This window comes from Fukomys damarensis, unplaced genomic scaffold, assembly GCF_012274545.1.
Source record: "Fukomys damarensis isolate Sample0158 unplaced genomic scaffold, DMR_v1.0_HiC HiC_scaffold_32, whole genome shotgun sequence".
NCBI lineage: Eukaryota > Metazoa > Chordata > Mammalia > Rodentia > Bathyergidae > Fukomys > Fukomys damarensis.
In genome coordinates, this window is record NW_022900944.1 from 15,358,539 (window position 1) to 15,370,737 (window position 12,199).

A 12,199-nucleotide genomic window follows, 5' to 3' on the forward strand; every position below is an offset into this window, starting at 1 on the left:
CCTTTTTTTTTTTTTTTAATGTTAGCAGAGCTGGGCAGCCCTGTATCTAACCCTGTCTGACCAAAGAGCATGGTCCAGCCCTCCCCGACAGCCCCATCCTCTTTGTGACACACTGGCTTCCTTTCTTTCTCCAAACACCAAGCTCCTTCCACCTTGGGATTTCACTCATTCCTTCTGGCCAATCTTCCTCCACATTCTTCCATAGCTGGCTTCTTCCTGGCATCTGCATTTCAGCTGAACCAACACCTTCTCAGAGGCCTTCTCACATTCTGCCCTTCTTGGGCTTTACCCCTGAGCCAAGAACTACTACCAGAAACTCCCCTGCCCATTCACTAGTTTACTTATTCACCTCTACCTCTCTCCTGTGAAGACCCTGATAGCAGGGCTATTTTGTTCATGGCTGTGAATCCAGGGCCTAGTAGAGCACCAAGCTATAGCAGATTCTTAATAAACAAGAAGTGAGGAAGGGGTGGAGGTCTCGATTCTGTTCTCAGTCTGCTGTTATCCTGGACAGGTCACTTCTCTCTGAACTTTCATTTCCCACATATAAATGAAATGGACTAAGGGCATCGCAAGGGCTCTGTCAGTGGTTGTGCATCTTATGCCTTCCAGGCTGGATGGGCTGGCCTGGACCCTAAGGCCCATCAAGGACCTGCCTGAGTGGCCAAAGGGAGACAGCCACCTGGCTGTGGTGACTTCCTGGTGCTCACTTGCATGCTTTAGTATATATTGAGCAATTTGCCTAGGCCAGACCTTATGGCACATCCTGGGAGCTCAAGGAAGAAGCCTTCTGATACTCCCATGGGACCAAAGAAGCTGTGAAGACAGGCCAGCTTTGAGCTGAGCCAGGCAGATGGCTCTGAACAGGGGCAGCCCCTCTGCAAGCAAACAGGACCCATGAAACAAGAATCCCAACAGCTCACATCTACTGGGCACTTGCTCTGAACTGGAGATGTCCTCGGGCACATAATGAGCACGCCTGATGGAGTGCTACGAGGAACCCCATGAAGAAACCGAGGCACAGAAGAGTGAAGTGGCTCACCCAAGGCCACATAGTGAACTAACTGGGTAAAGCAGGCTAGGTAAAGCACATTCCCTGGACTGTAATGAAGGCAAAGTTTAGGGTCTCCAGAGAGCTAAACAGGCCCGAGCTCACAGAAGGCTGCTTGGTCCTCTGCAGCTCAGTGCCAACACTGCTGTGCTGCTTGTCACAACTCATACCTTCAGGACCTCTGGCCTCAGGCTAGAGAAGCAAAGGTCCTTGAACAGCTGCCAGTGGGGATGGGACAGCCATCTGACACCAGTGGCCCTGAATGCCTCAGCTGGGAGAGAGAGGCCCAGCAAGGTGGCAGGCTTCTGAAAGCCAGCTCTCTACAGATGCCATGAGACAGGGAACCCAAAGGAACGAGAAAGAAACATTCATAGGTCTTTCTCTTCCTATGGGTCAGTCAAGGAGGCTGTGATGGGCAGGAGGACACCCTTGGATAGTACTTCCTGGAGGCTACATAAATGACACCGTCTGCCAAATAGGCCGCCACCAACTGCTGCCTTAGGTATAAGCCATGGGTGGCCACTATCTGGCATCCTGTCCAGAAAGAAAGCAGGGAAGCCAGGTGAGTAGTGGGCGGCCCGTCCCCTGTTCCCAGACCCCTACCGGGACAGGAGTGGTCACACTTCTCTTAGCCCACCAAAGCCTCACCTCCCCACTTTGCCACACCCTGCATCTCCTACAGCTTGGAACTTTTGATGTTTACTTTGTTCTTCCCTGAGTTCAAAAGGCTCTTGCTCACAGCCCCAGCCCTACACCAAGCCTGTCTTAATCTCCCTTCACTGGCTGGAGCTCCCAGCTGGCCAGTTAAGGCGGCTAAAACAGGGGATTAGGGCCGGCTTTACATAACAACGCAGGAGCTAGAGCCACCCTCTCCTGGGGTGGCTAAAAGACTTCTTTTTATCTCCATGCCTCAGATGGCCTTTTTTCTCCCTTTAAACAGCTCTCCAGCCCGCCAAGAGGCAATGAACTTGGCCAACAGGAAGACAAAGAAGACATTCAGTACTTAGCTTATTCTCCCTTGGCCAATGGCACAGAAGGACACCGGCAGCCCCAGGTCGTGGGCAGGTGGACGGTTCTGTGTGGCCAGGACAGGGCAGCACCTGCTCTCACCAGCCCCAGCTGTACAGTGCCCTGACATTCACAACTGCACCTTGGTGCCAGCATGGATGGCTTTGGGCCATTACACTGAAGGAGGCCAGAGAACTATAGGCCCTCTCTCAGCCCAGGATCCCTCCAAAGGGTCTCAGGGACCAAGTGGCTAGACAGGTCCAGGCACCCACCTAGCTCCAAAGCCTTGCTGTTACTGCTTTGTTTCCACTGTTAAATCCTGTCATTAGTTTTTCATTTCATGAGCAATATGGGACTACTTTCTTATAAAGAGTTAAAACATTCATTACAGTAATACTACAGCCTGTTTTAACTACCCGTTCAGATTTTAGTTCCCTCCTGTGACCATGAGTAGCTACCACTATTGTCTTCTTGTTTTCCATCCATATAGTAATACACATATATAGAAGCCCATGAACACCCAGGATTGTCAGGTGCCCTTTGTTTTATATAATGACCTCAGGCTATACGAATCTCTCTGAAATGTTTTAACTATTTCACATTTTGTGCTTCTGTATGAGCCTTTGCTTGAAGAGAGGTTGAAAAGCTTGACCACCAATAACCTAACCCAAACTCTAATGAGGAAACCGAGGCAGGTTGGTGGCATGCAGCCCCTTCATTGGTAGCGGGCACCACTATGCCTGGGCACCAGTAGTGGCCAGTAAAGTATTTAGGCTGCCACCAAAGCCCAACATGTAGCTAGCTGATGCGCCTCTGGGTCAGGCCAAGTGCCATCAATCTCACACCCTTTCCTGACAGGAGCTGAAACCCTCAAGCACCTTCTGTTTATCCTCACTCCCTCACCAATGTTTGTTAAGTGCTACCCCAAAGCAGTCAGTCCTACGTAGGAGATATCCATACCTCGGGATGTCCAGTGACTCCAGGTGCATGTCACCACCCTCATGTAACAGTGGGGGAGGGCAAGGGACGTGCCCAAGATGTCACATAAGATTGCTGTCTGAAGTGGGAAGGAGCCAGGCCCATGGCTTATGTTATGTCTGTTTACTGGCAACAATATCTCACTTGAAATTAACTGCATGATTTCAGACTAAGTCTTTATGGACAGAAAAGTCCTTAGGTTATGGCTCTATTCAGGGAACCCAAAAAATATCAGGCAGATAGACAGGCAAATGGAGAGATCCTAGCACAGTGGTGGAGAACCTATGACACATGTGCCACAGTGGCACGCAGAGCCCTCTCTGTTGGCACACAAGCCAAGTCACCCCGGCAGCCGAGCACTGGACAACAGTTGTTGTTTCTAAACTAAAACCTCAGTATTCAGGTTTAATTGCTGTGTTGGCACTTTATGATAAATGAGTGGGGTTTGGGTCACACTTGGGGCACTTGGTCTCTAAAAGATTCACCATCACTGTCCCAGGGTAAGTGGAAGTTGATTAAATGGATGAATGCAGGGGATGAGTGGACCGATGCTGAACAGGTAAGTGAAGGACAGAGGTGGAGGACGGACTGAGGGTGTTGAGTGACACGTGAGAACTAGCTTGCTAAGAGAAAGTGACAGACGAGGAGACAAAAGAATGGGCAATGAAGGAAAGGAAGGGTAATGAGCAGAGCGAGAGATGGATGGATGGGTGCAAGAATTGGCTGAGTGGACCATGGACAAGGGGTGCGTGGATGGATAGTGAACAGGTGTCACATACATGTAGATGACAAGAGAACAAACTTGGTAGGTAATCACATGAATGAGCAAAGTAGATAAATGGAATGAATGCTGAAGGCCCTGTAGGCAGAGTCTGAGGTCACCTTAACCCTCATGGCCTAAACCCTACAGCATACCAATTCCCAGAATGTCTCCATGGAGAGAGGACAACAGCTAAGGGTTGGGAGTCCAGCGAGCGACAGAGGTTCAAAGCCTTCGAACCTGTGAGCCACCCACAGACACACTCGAGGACCACACTCCAGTCTGGGCAGAGCTCTCTGTCCCTGGGACTCCTCTCTCTTGATTTGGGCCAGTTCCTACTGGGGTAAAGCTTGACAGATACCTGGATCCCCACTATCCCTTCAGCTTCTGGGCAGCTGAGTGAATCTCTTCCAGTAATGTCTTCAGGTGTGACTTATATACAATTCACCTGGGGGCTTACTGCAATTCACTTAGGACTAGGTAACCCTGGGGCAGAGCCACAGAGTGCTGGTGTTAACCCTCACACTGGATGTGGCCACAGCCTTGGGGGGGGGGCAGATGTCCTTGGAGAGAAAGCATCTGGCAGAGCCACAGAGTGCTGGTGTTAACCCTCACACTGGATGTGGCCACAGCCTTGGGGGGGGGCAGATGTCCTTGGAGAGAAAGCATTCTGGCCTCTGTGCTCAAGACCCCCACAGCCGGATGCCCTAGGGACCCTTGTTCCCTGGCCCCTGGCTGGGCCCCTAGCTCTGTAGCCAACTGCCTCCCTTCGGCTTAGGGGCAAATACTCTCCCACATTGCTGACAACAGTGCTTTTCTTCTGTGATTCCAAATAAGAATAGGACACCACTACCCTCCACAAACATGCCCTGAGCCAAGCCTACAGCCATGCACGCCTCATTCCTATTCTACTAGGTGGGGACTGAGGCCTGGAAGGAGAGGTTGCCTGCCCAAAGTCACATCAGCACACCAGTGGCCAGAGCTCCACTTGACAGATAAGAGCAACTCCTGCAAAGAGAACAAGGCTGGCTGGGTGCAAGGGTGCACACCTATACTAGTGCACATGGATGTGTGTGTGTGTGTCTGTGTGTGTGTGTTATGCACCGGGGTGATATGGCTGGAGAACCAGGGAAACAGCTATAGTGTAACTGTTCTGAACCTAGGGGGAAGCTGCCCTCTGACTCTGAGGTCCCACGGCTGACAGGCTGGGGCTAGGCTGTGACCCCGGGAAAGGCCACACTCCCTCCTCCTTCACAGCCCACCCCACTGTGAGGGCCGAAGACCTTCTGGGGACCTTATGGCAGGCACACAGGCAGCCAGATGCCCCTCCTTACCCCACTGAATGGGAAATGGAGCCAAAGATACCAAGTACCTTCTAGCCGGAAGTCCTCTTCCTCCTCCTCACTGGGCCCTTCTCTGAAAACCTCGCCCACGAGCTCCTAGGAAGACAAAGCAAGGTCGTTACAGAAGAGTGGGGCCAGACAGGAGCCCACCCAGATGGGAGAGGTGGTGGTGAGAACCCGTTTTGAGTCTTCTGCTAGGACCAAGTCAGGGAGGTGGGGCCCTATGCACAAGGTTAGTTTGCTATGGTGATGGTTTCCAGGAAGTAACGTTTTTGAAGCCTGCAGCCCACCCTGAAATTCCACCCATAACCGGACTTCCGCCTCTGAAAGGAAGCCCTCCCCTATGCCAGAGTTGCCAGACAAGATCTACCTAATCGCACAAGACCAGCAAGCCTCCCAAGAAGACCCCGAGAAGACTCCTTAGTCCGGATCGTTCTTCTTTCACCAGGGTCCTGGCAGTTGCCCGGTAGGGGTGTAAGAAGCCTATGGGGCCTGGTTTGCTATCCAGTGGCCCCACTGTCTTCAGCCAGACCCTAAAGCCTCGACAAGCATCCCACACCCCGTGGGCTCTGGCTGCTGCAGGTCCACCCTTGTGCTCCATGTCCTGCTGGCCCACATATCTTTCTGACACTAGCCTGACCCTTGCAAGCCTTGCGGGATCCCACAAGAGAGCGGAAGAGGTCCCTCATCGCACCAACACCGCAGGGCTCCTCTTGGCCAGCCTGAAAGATGCCACTTCAGTGTCATGAGGTTGGCTGGGGGCATGTCAGTGCTCCATATGCTGGGCGACGTGGAGGACGTCAACAGGCCACATCTATCTGACCCATTGAGTACCTACGGAAGAAGCTCCCCTGGGGCCCATCAGATTAGCTTATATATGTCCTGGTACTCTGCCAAGAAGACTTCTATGATCAAAGAAGATTCCTTTAGAAAAAGTTAGGAGTGCCTCAATGTAGGACTTTTCAGGGCCTTTGCAATGGTTATAAACACCTGAATCTCCATGAGCTTGTGTTGTATCACATTCTCCAAACCTATGTAGACCACAGGGTTTTGTTTTTCCATAAGGATTCCAAGGAACCCACTTTAGGAAACACTTCTCTTTTGCAGACAGATGAGGAGTGGGGGTTAGACCACCTCATCTCTGCACACCCGCGGTGATGCTAGTGACGCTTCCAGAGCACCCAAGATGACAGGCAATAGCAAGCCCAAGTGCAGCAGCTGTCACCATCTTCTCTTTGTGAAAAGAAAAAAGACAAAAACACCCTCTCCTTGGGGGAAAAATTCCTGCACTTCAGATGCTTAAAGAAAAACCAGCCCTGTCTTGATGACCACAGAGAGACAGAGTGGTACATAGCGGATAGCACTGCTGGCCACAGCTGGAAGACAGCTGCTTGTTTCCTCGTTTTCTGTTTTAAAGACCTGTGGATGGGGACTGGTCTGTGCTAGTCTTTCTTCTTTTCCGTCTTCTAGAGCATCACACACTCTTTCTCAGAGGGGGATAAAACATGGCCATCCAGCTCTCGGTGTCCCATTTATTTCAAACCAGGCTCCTCTTGCCTCCACCGATTATTCTAATCACTGAACATTTCCTGGGCTTGTAAACTGGCTGTTTGTGTTAAGAGTCGGAGTTGACAGGGGAGCTGGGAGATGCTGACAGGAAGGAGACACCTACACAGGTGGCATCTTCAGATGGCTGATACGCCCCAGCAGCCAATTAAAGCCAGTCTTTCATGACAGAAAGGCAGAAGGTGGCTGCATGTCCCCCTGAGAGGCTGGCAGGCACGCCTGCTGCAGGAGCAACCACGGTCTTCAGGGGACACACAAAGCCTTCACAGTGAGGACCACTGCACAGAGGGGCTCAGCACCAACCTCGGCACCACCCCGCATCTGGCAGGGCTACTGGCACCCCCAAGCCTTGTGAGTCCTGAGTCTTTTTACTGGCACACTTCTAAGCTTCCAAATGTCACCCCAACAAGACAGCCAAGGGGCTAGGCATGTGGCACACAGTTGTAATCCCAGCACTTAGGAGGCTGAAGGAGGATGATTGCTGACTTCGAGGCCAGTCTGGGCCACATAGTGAGTTCCAGGCCAGCCTGGACATAGAGAGACCCTGCTAAAGAATAAACAAATAAAAGACAGCCAAGGGGTTCCCACGCTGTCACCCACATGTGTGCCACACATGAACCATCATCACCGTGATGATGGCTCACAGTGACGATGCAAGCTCTAGGGCCAGCCTCTTACTGTTCACCGTACCCTGCTCTGTCAAATGCCTAGCGCTCCCTGGTGACAGGGCCGGCTGATGCACATGCTCGACTATGGCAAAGTAACCACCTACACTGAGCTGCACGGCCCTAGGCCTGCAGGACTCATAGTTTGGGTCACTTGACCCAAGGGCAACCTGGGACTTGAGTCAACAGGAGATCCTGTCCTAGCCCAGCAGCAACCACAAGTCCGAGGCCTAGTACTCGTCTATCTGTGGGACTCAGAGCCATCCCCCACCCCGAGACCCTCCACATGCTGTGGGGACCTGGCTCTAGCTGGGGGCCTGCAGGCAAGGTCATGGGCCAGGCCAGCAGCACCACCCTGCAGGAGGGCAAGTGCTGTGGAGCTGGGCATGCTGACCCTTTGACCCAGGAGCCCACAGGACCCAGGGGCAGGAGCTCCGGAACCGGGTCAGGGAGACTTCCATTCCGATCCTAGCTCTCCCCAGCAGAGTCACCTGGAGAGGAACTTCACTTCCAGGGCATCTCAGCTCCCTGGGTGTGAACAGGGCTGAGAGCCTTGTGCTATCACAGGGTGGCTGTCAGGATTAAGGGAGCACAGGACATACTCAACCTTGTACCCGGTCCTAGGAGTCCTCAGCAGCTCACTGGTTCCTGTCTATTGCTTCTTCTGCATGATCATCAAATGGTCTCAGAATGTGTCTGGGCCAAGCGGACAGACTACCTCACAGACACCTGAGAACTTACTCTCAGCCTCTGCACACACTGTTTTTAGCACTTAGTATTTAATTCTAATCACTTAGTCACTCTTATTATTATACCTGCTTTAAAGATGAAAACTGAAGCACAGAGAGATTGAGAGACCTGCCCAAGGTCACACAGCTAGTGTGTGCCAGCACCAGAGCCTGCCTGCACCCTTCACCACTGCACTGACTTATAAAAAGCCCAAGAATAAGAACTGGCTTACAGTGACCACCCTTCATTCCTCCTCTTGTCTACTCAACTGTCACTGTGGCCCCAAGGTCTCAGGACTCCTCCCAGATCATGAGCTTCAGCCTGTGCTCAGTTCTGATTAGAGACCTTCCTAGATTCCCGGAGTCCCTGCCCAGGGGCCTAACTTGGTGGCTTCTCAGGCCACCTGGTCATAATGAGCTTCCCTCCCGAGTCCCAACACTGCCCTTCTGCTGGCTTGGGACTCAACTCTGTCCCATGCTGGGTGCCTAGAGGAAAGGTCAGCTCCTCTGAGGACTGGGTGAGTGGCCAGCTTCAGCCCTGAGTCCAGGATCTCGTAAGACACAGTGCCTTATAAGGCCTCAGGATGGGAAACCACATCAAAGCAGGCCTTGGGGCCCAGGCTGAGTCTGGTTAGGGTTTTCCTCTTTGTATTTAAAACTTTGTACTCCTGAACTCAGTGTCTCCCCACCCCACTGCCCAGCAGGTCTCTGTCAATCTTTCTGTTCCCTAAGAAATAACAGATGTTGGTACCATAAGGGTTTCAAAGCAAACTTCTGGTACCCATGGAACACAGCATAACTTCCAGATTCCAAGAATGAGTGGAGCTGAGAGAAGAGCTGCTTGGAACCCAGGTTGCTCAGTACCCCTTAGGTCAAGCAGCCTGCCCTGGGGCTGCCCCAGGAGATACCTGGAACCCTCTTCCTAGCACTCTTATAGATGCAGCTCAGCTGGGGCTTTGCTGAAAGCCAGCTCTCACCTTCCTTCTGTCCCCTCACTTGGAGGCAGGACAAGGCTTCTCCATTCCCAGCACTGGGTGGACCTGACCGGTGGCCAAAAAAGCCCTTGGCAACTAAGTAGCAGCAAACACTTTAATTTTTCTGTATTTTCCTTTTTAATAGGGATTGAGATGTCAAAGAAGGGTCAAGATGTGCACAAAATGCCCAGAATGGCTTCTGATCCAGGTGAGGAGCAATAAATGCTGGCTTCTGTCTTCCTTCTGTAGCGCTCAACTCTCATACGTGCTCAGGGACATTCTCACAATTCATCCTTATAGTCACCAGATACCCTGGAACTGGCCTCATATATGTGTCCTCAGAGGTGCATTCATGGTCAGCAGGGGTTAGGGCCACATGATTCCTATTAACCAACAGTGAGAACGGCCTTGGAAGCCACCAAAGGACACTGAATTAGACCTCCATGGTGGAACACCTCCTGGTAGTTCAGAAAAATGAGGCCGACCTGTCCACCCTGCCACGCAGAGCACTACGACCCAGGATGAGCGAGACAGCAGGTGTGGAATGTGAAGCTACCTGTACACCTAGGAAAAGGTGCATACACAGTGGACAGTGAGGCCACCGCACACAGGCAAATGTGCACTAGCCTCCAGGGAAGGGAAGGAGAACAGAAAAGCAGAGGGCATAGTGGGAGGATGTGGAATTTCAGGCTTATCAGAACTGCTATATTATAGAACAGGTAAGTACAGCTGTCCCTTGGTATCCACAAGGGATTGCTTCAAGGACCCTCTGTGAATACCCAAATTCAAACACGTTCCAGTCCCTCAATACACAATGGCATTGTATTTGCATAGAACCTACACGTATCTCCTGCAGGGTTTAAGTCACGTCTAGATTGCTTATAATACCTCGTATAATGTAAATGCTATGTAAATAGTTGCTATACTGCATTGTTCATGGAACGATGACAAGAAAAAAAGTCTGTATGTGTTCATTAAAACTATTTTGTCTTCCCAAATATTTTCCTCTGTAGTTGGTTGATTTGTGGATGGAGAATACACAGATATGGAGCCAAAGGTATATTTACCTATTACTCGGGCAATTAAATTTCAATTTAACCAACACCCACTTTACAAAAGAAGGAACTGAGGATTAGCCAGGGTAAGAAGTAGTGGGTCTCGGGTCTAAAGTGGCAGAGGAGGTGAGACTGATGCTGTCAGTCTGTCAGCTGTAGACCTATCAGTGGGGCACATTTCTTCTCTGGGGCTACACACGGGAAATGGGGGGGAGCCTGGGCTGCCCACTTTCTGGATGTCAGTTTTATGGTTCTAACATGGGGACCCACCTGGCTTGCTCTCCTCATCCCCTGGGCTTTCTCTGGCCTCCACAGCCCTCCCCCGCACCGTGACACAGCAGGCCTAAAGTACTGGGGAACAGCCACCCCCTCTAACCATGTGTACCATGCAGGCCAGTGACGCAAAGCCATCATCACCACAGGGCCAGGGAAGAGGACAGAGTCCCAGTGACAGGGGCTTGGAATGTCTTCCTCCCCAGGGACAGGAGGAAAGCACACTCACCCCTCCCTGCAAAAATCATCACAGCCAAAGAACAACAGCAACTCATCAAATGAGCAGAAGTGTGGGGCAGAGCCCTGGCCACTTGCCAAGGACACCCAAGCCTGTGTGGCTACAGGTCACCTAGGGATGACTCTTGGCTCTGCCTACCCACCCAGACCAGTGGAATCTTCCCCTGGCCCTAAGGTCCCCTTGAAGGAGCTGGTGACTGGCATCCTCTCTGTGTCCAGGGTTGGGCACTGACTCAATGCCAGCTTCCTTGTGGAGCTCGTTCTACTGGGTGGAAGTTCACACAGCATCAGAGGGAAAAGAGACATCGGCCGTGGGTGGGGACTGGCCAGCGTCACTCTGGAACATCTCTCCACACATAGAAGATACTGACAACATCTGTTGGGTGAGCCCTGGGGCCAGGCCGGCTGTCACCTGTCTGGATGGTTATAAATGCTACGGCAACTTAGGTTGAGCTTCTGTTATTTGCAAGTCAAATCTCTAATCCTGCAGCTCCCAGAACCAAGCCATGGGCTCCTAAAACCAGAACCCAAGACTCCTTGCCACGCCGAGAAAGTCTGGGCGCCCCTTGCTGTGTGGCCCCTACAGCTCACCCTGGCCAACCCAACTGTACGTGCAGAGTAAGCTGCGGGGGAGGCTGGCAGCTCCCAGCTGTGTGTGCAGGGCTGGGGCTGGGGGCCTGAGAGGAGCAGCCTTGCAGACTCCAGAGATGTGCAGCAGTGATTAAAATTCCTCACATTGCTCCCCTGACTATTTTTATCTGCTTGCCATGCAATCAGTGGGCGCCTCACTGTACCTCCTAGTCTCGGCTCCCCACATCCCAGGACTCTAGCCCAAGCTGGCTTCCAGGGCCTGGGGCGTTGGGGGAAGGACATTGGACCCTGGGGCCTGACTCCAAAACCTCAGACCCTAGACCCCACTGGGCCTAGGGACAGAAAACCCCTCAGATAGTTTTGCCACTTCTGGAATGAGCCAGACACAGGCAGCGAGAGTCAACAGTCTTTTTCCTGGACTTTCACCTGAGCAAGCTGTGGGCATCCACACACCACTGTCACAACTTCCTCCACAGCCAGGTCCCACTGGGCTACGTGAACACCTAATACTTTCTAATACTTCTCTTTCAATTGGCTTTGATGCACACCGCCCCCCCACCCCAGCCTCCATCTTGCCATAAACAATACGGTCAGTGAAATAAGGAGTATGATCCTCATTACGTGTGTTTTGGTTTTTTAAACTATTAAATTTGTATTGAACAAAGACAGGATCATTAAAGATGTCCACCATTTGTGACCTCAATTCTAAACCTCAGAGGAACATGGACCAGGCTTTGGAAACTACAAGACATAAAAAGCCTGAAGTTGGAGTCCTGTGCCCCACAAGCGGTCAGGCTGGTTCCAGTGGGAAAGAAGAGGGAATAATCAGGCCAGGCACCACATACCTCCCAACTGGCTGCAGGCCCTCCCTAAAGGCTCCTGTTTTGTTTTTGTTTTTGCTTTCTGGTACTGGATTGAATTCAGAGCCTCTGCACTGTTACCTCCCCAGCTTAAAAAAAAAAAAAAAAAA

At 51.7% G+C, this 12,199-nt stretch overlaps 1 protein-coding gene across 3 annotated transcripts in view; it reads right to left on the bottom strand.

The window, feature by feature from the left end:
- Nkd1 (NKD inhibitor of WNT signaling pathway 1) overlaps positions 1-12,199 on the bottom strand; it is a 90,023-nt gene that overhangs the window by 23,982 nt on the left and 53,842 nt on the right. For 2 of the 3 annotated variants that reach the window (XM_010629197.3, XM_010629164.3), the window contains exon 2: positions 5,170-5,236. The exons of the other annotated variant lie outside the window; for it this stretch is intronic. Coding sequence is in view for 1 of the 2 variants with exons in the window: in XM_010629164.3 (XP_010627466.1) it covers positions 5,170-5,236 (67 nt within the window). In the remaining variant the exon portion in view is untranslated. The remainder of the gene's footprint in view (positions 1-5,169; positions 5,237-12,199) is intronic. 3 annotated transcript variants of the gene reach the window in all.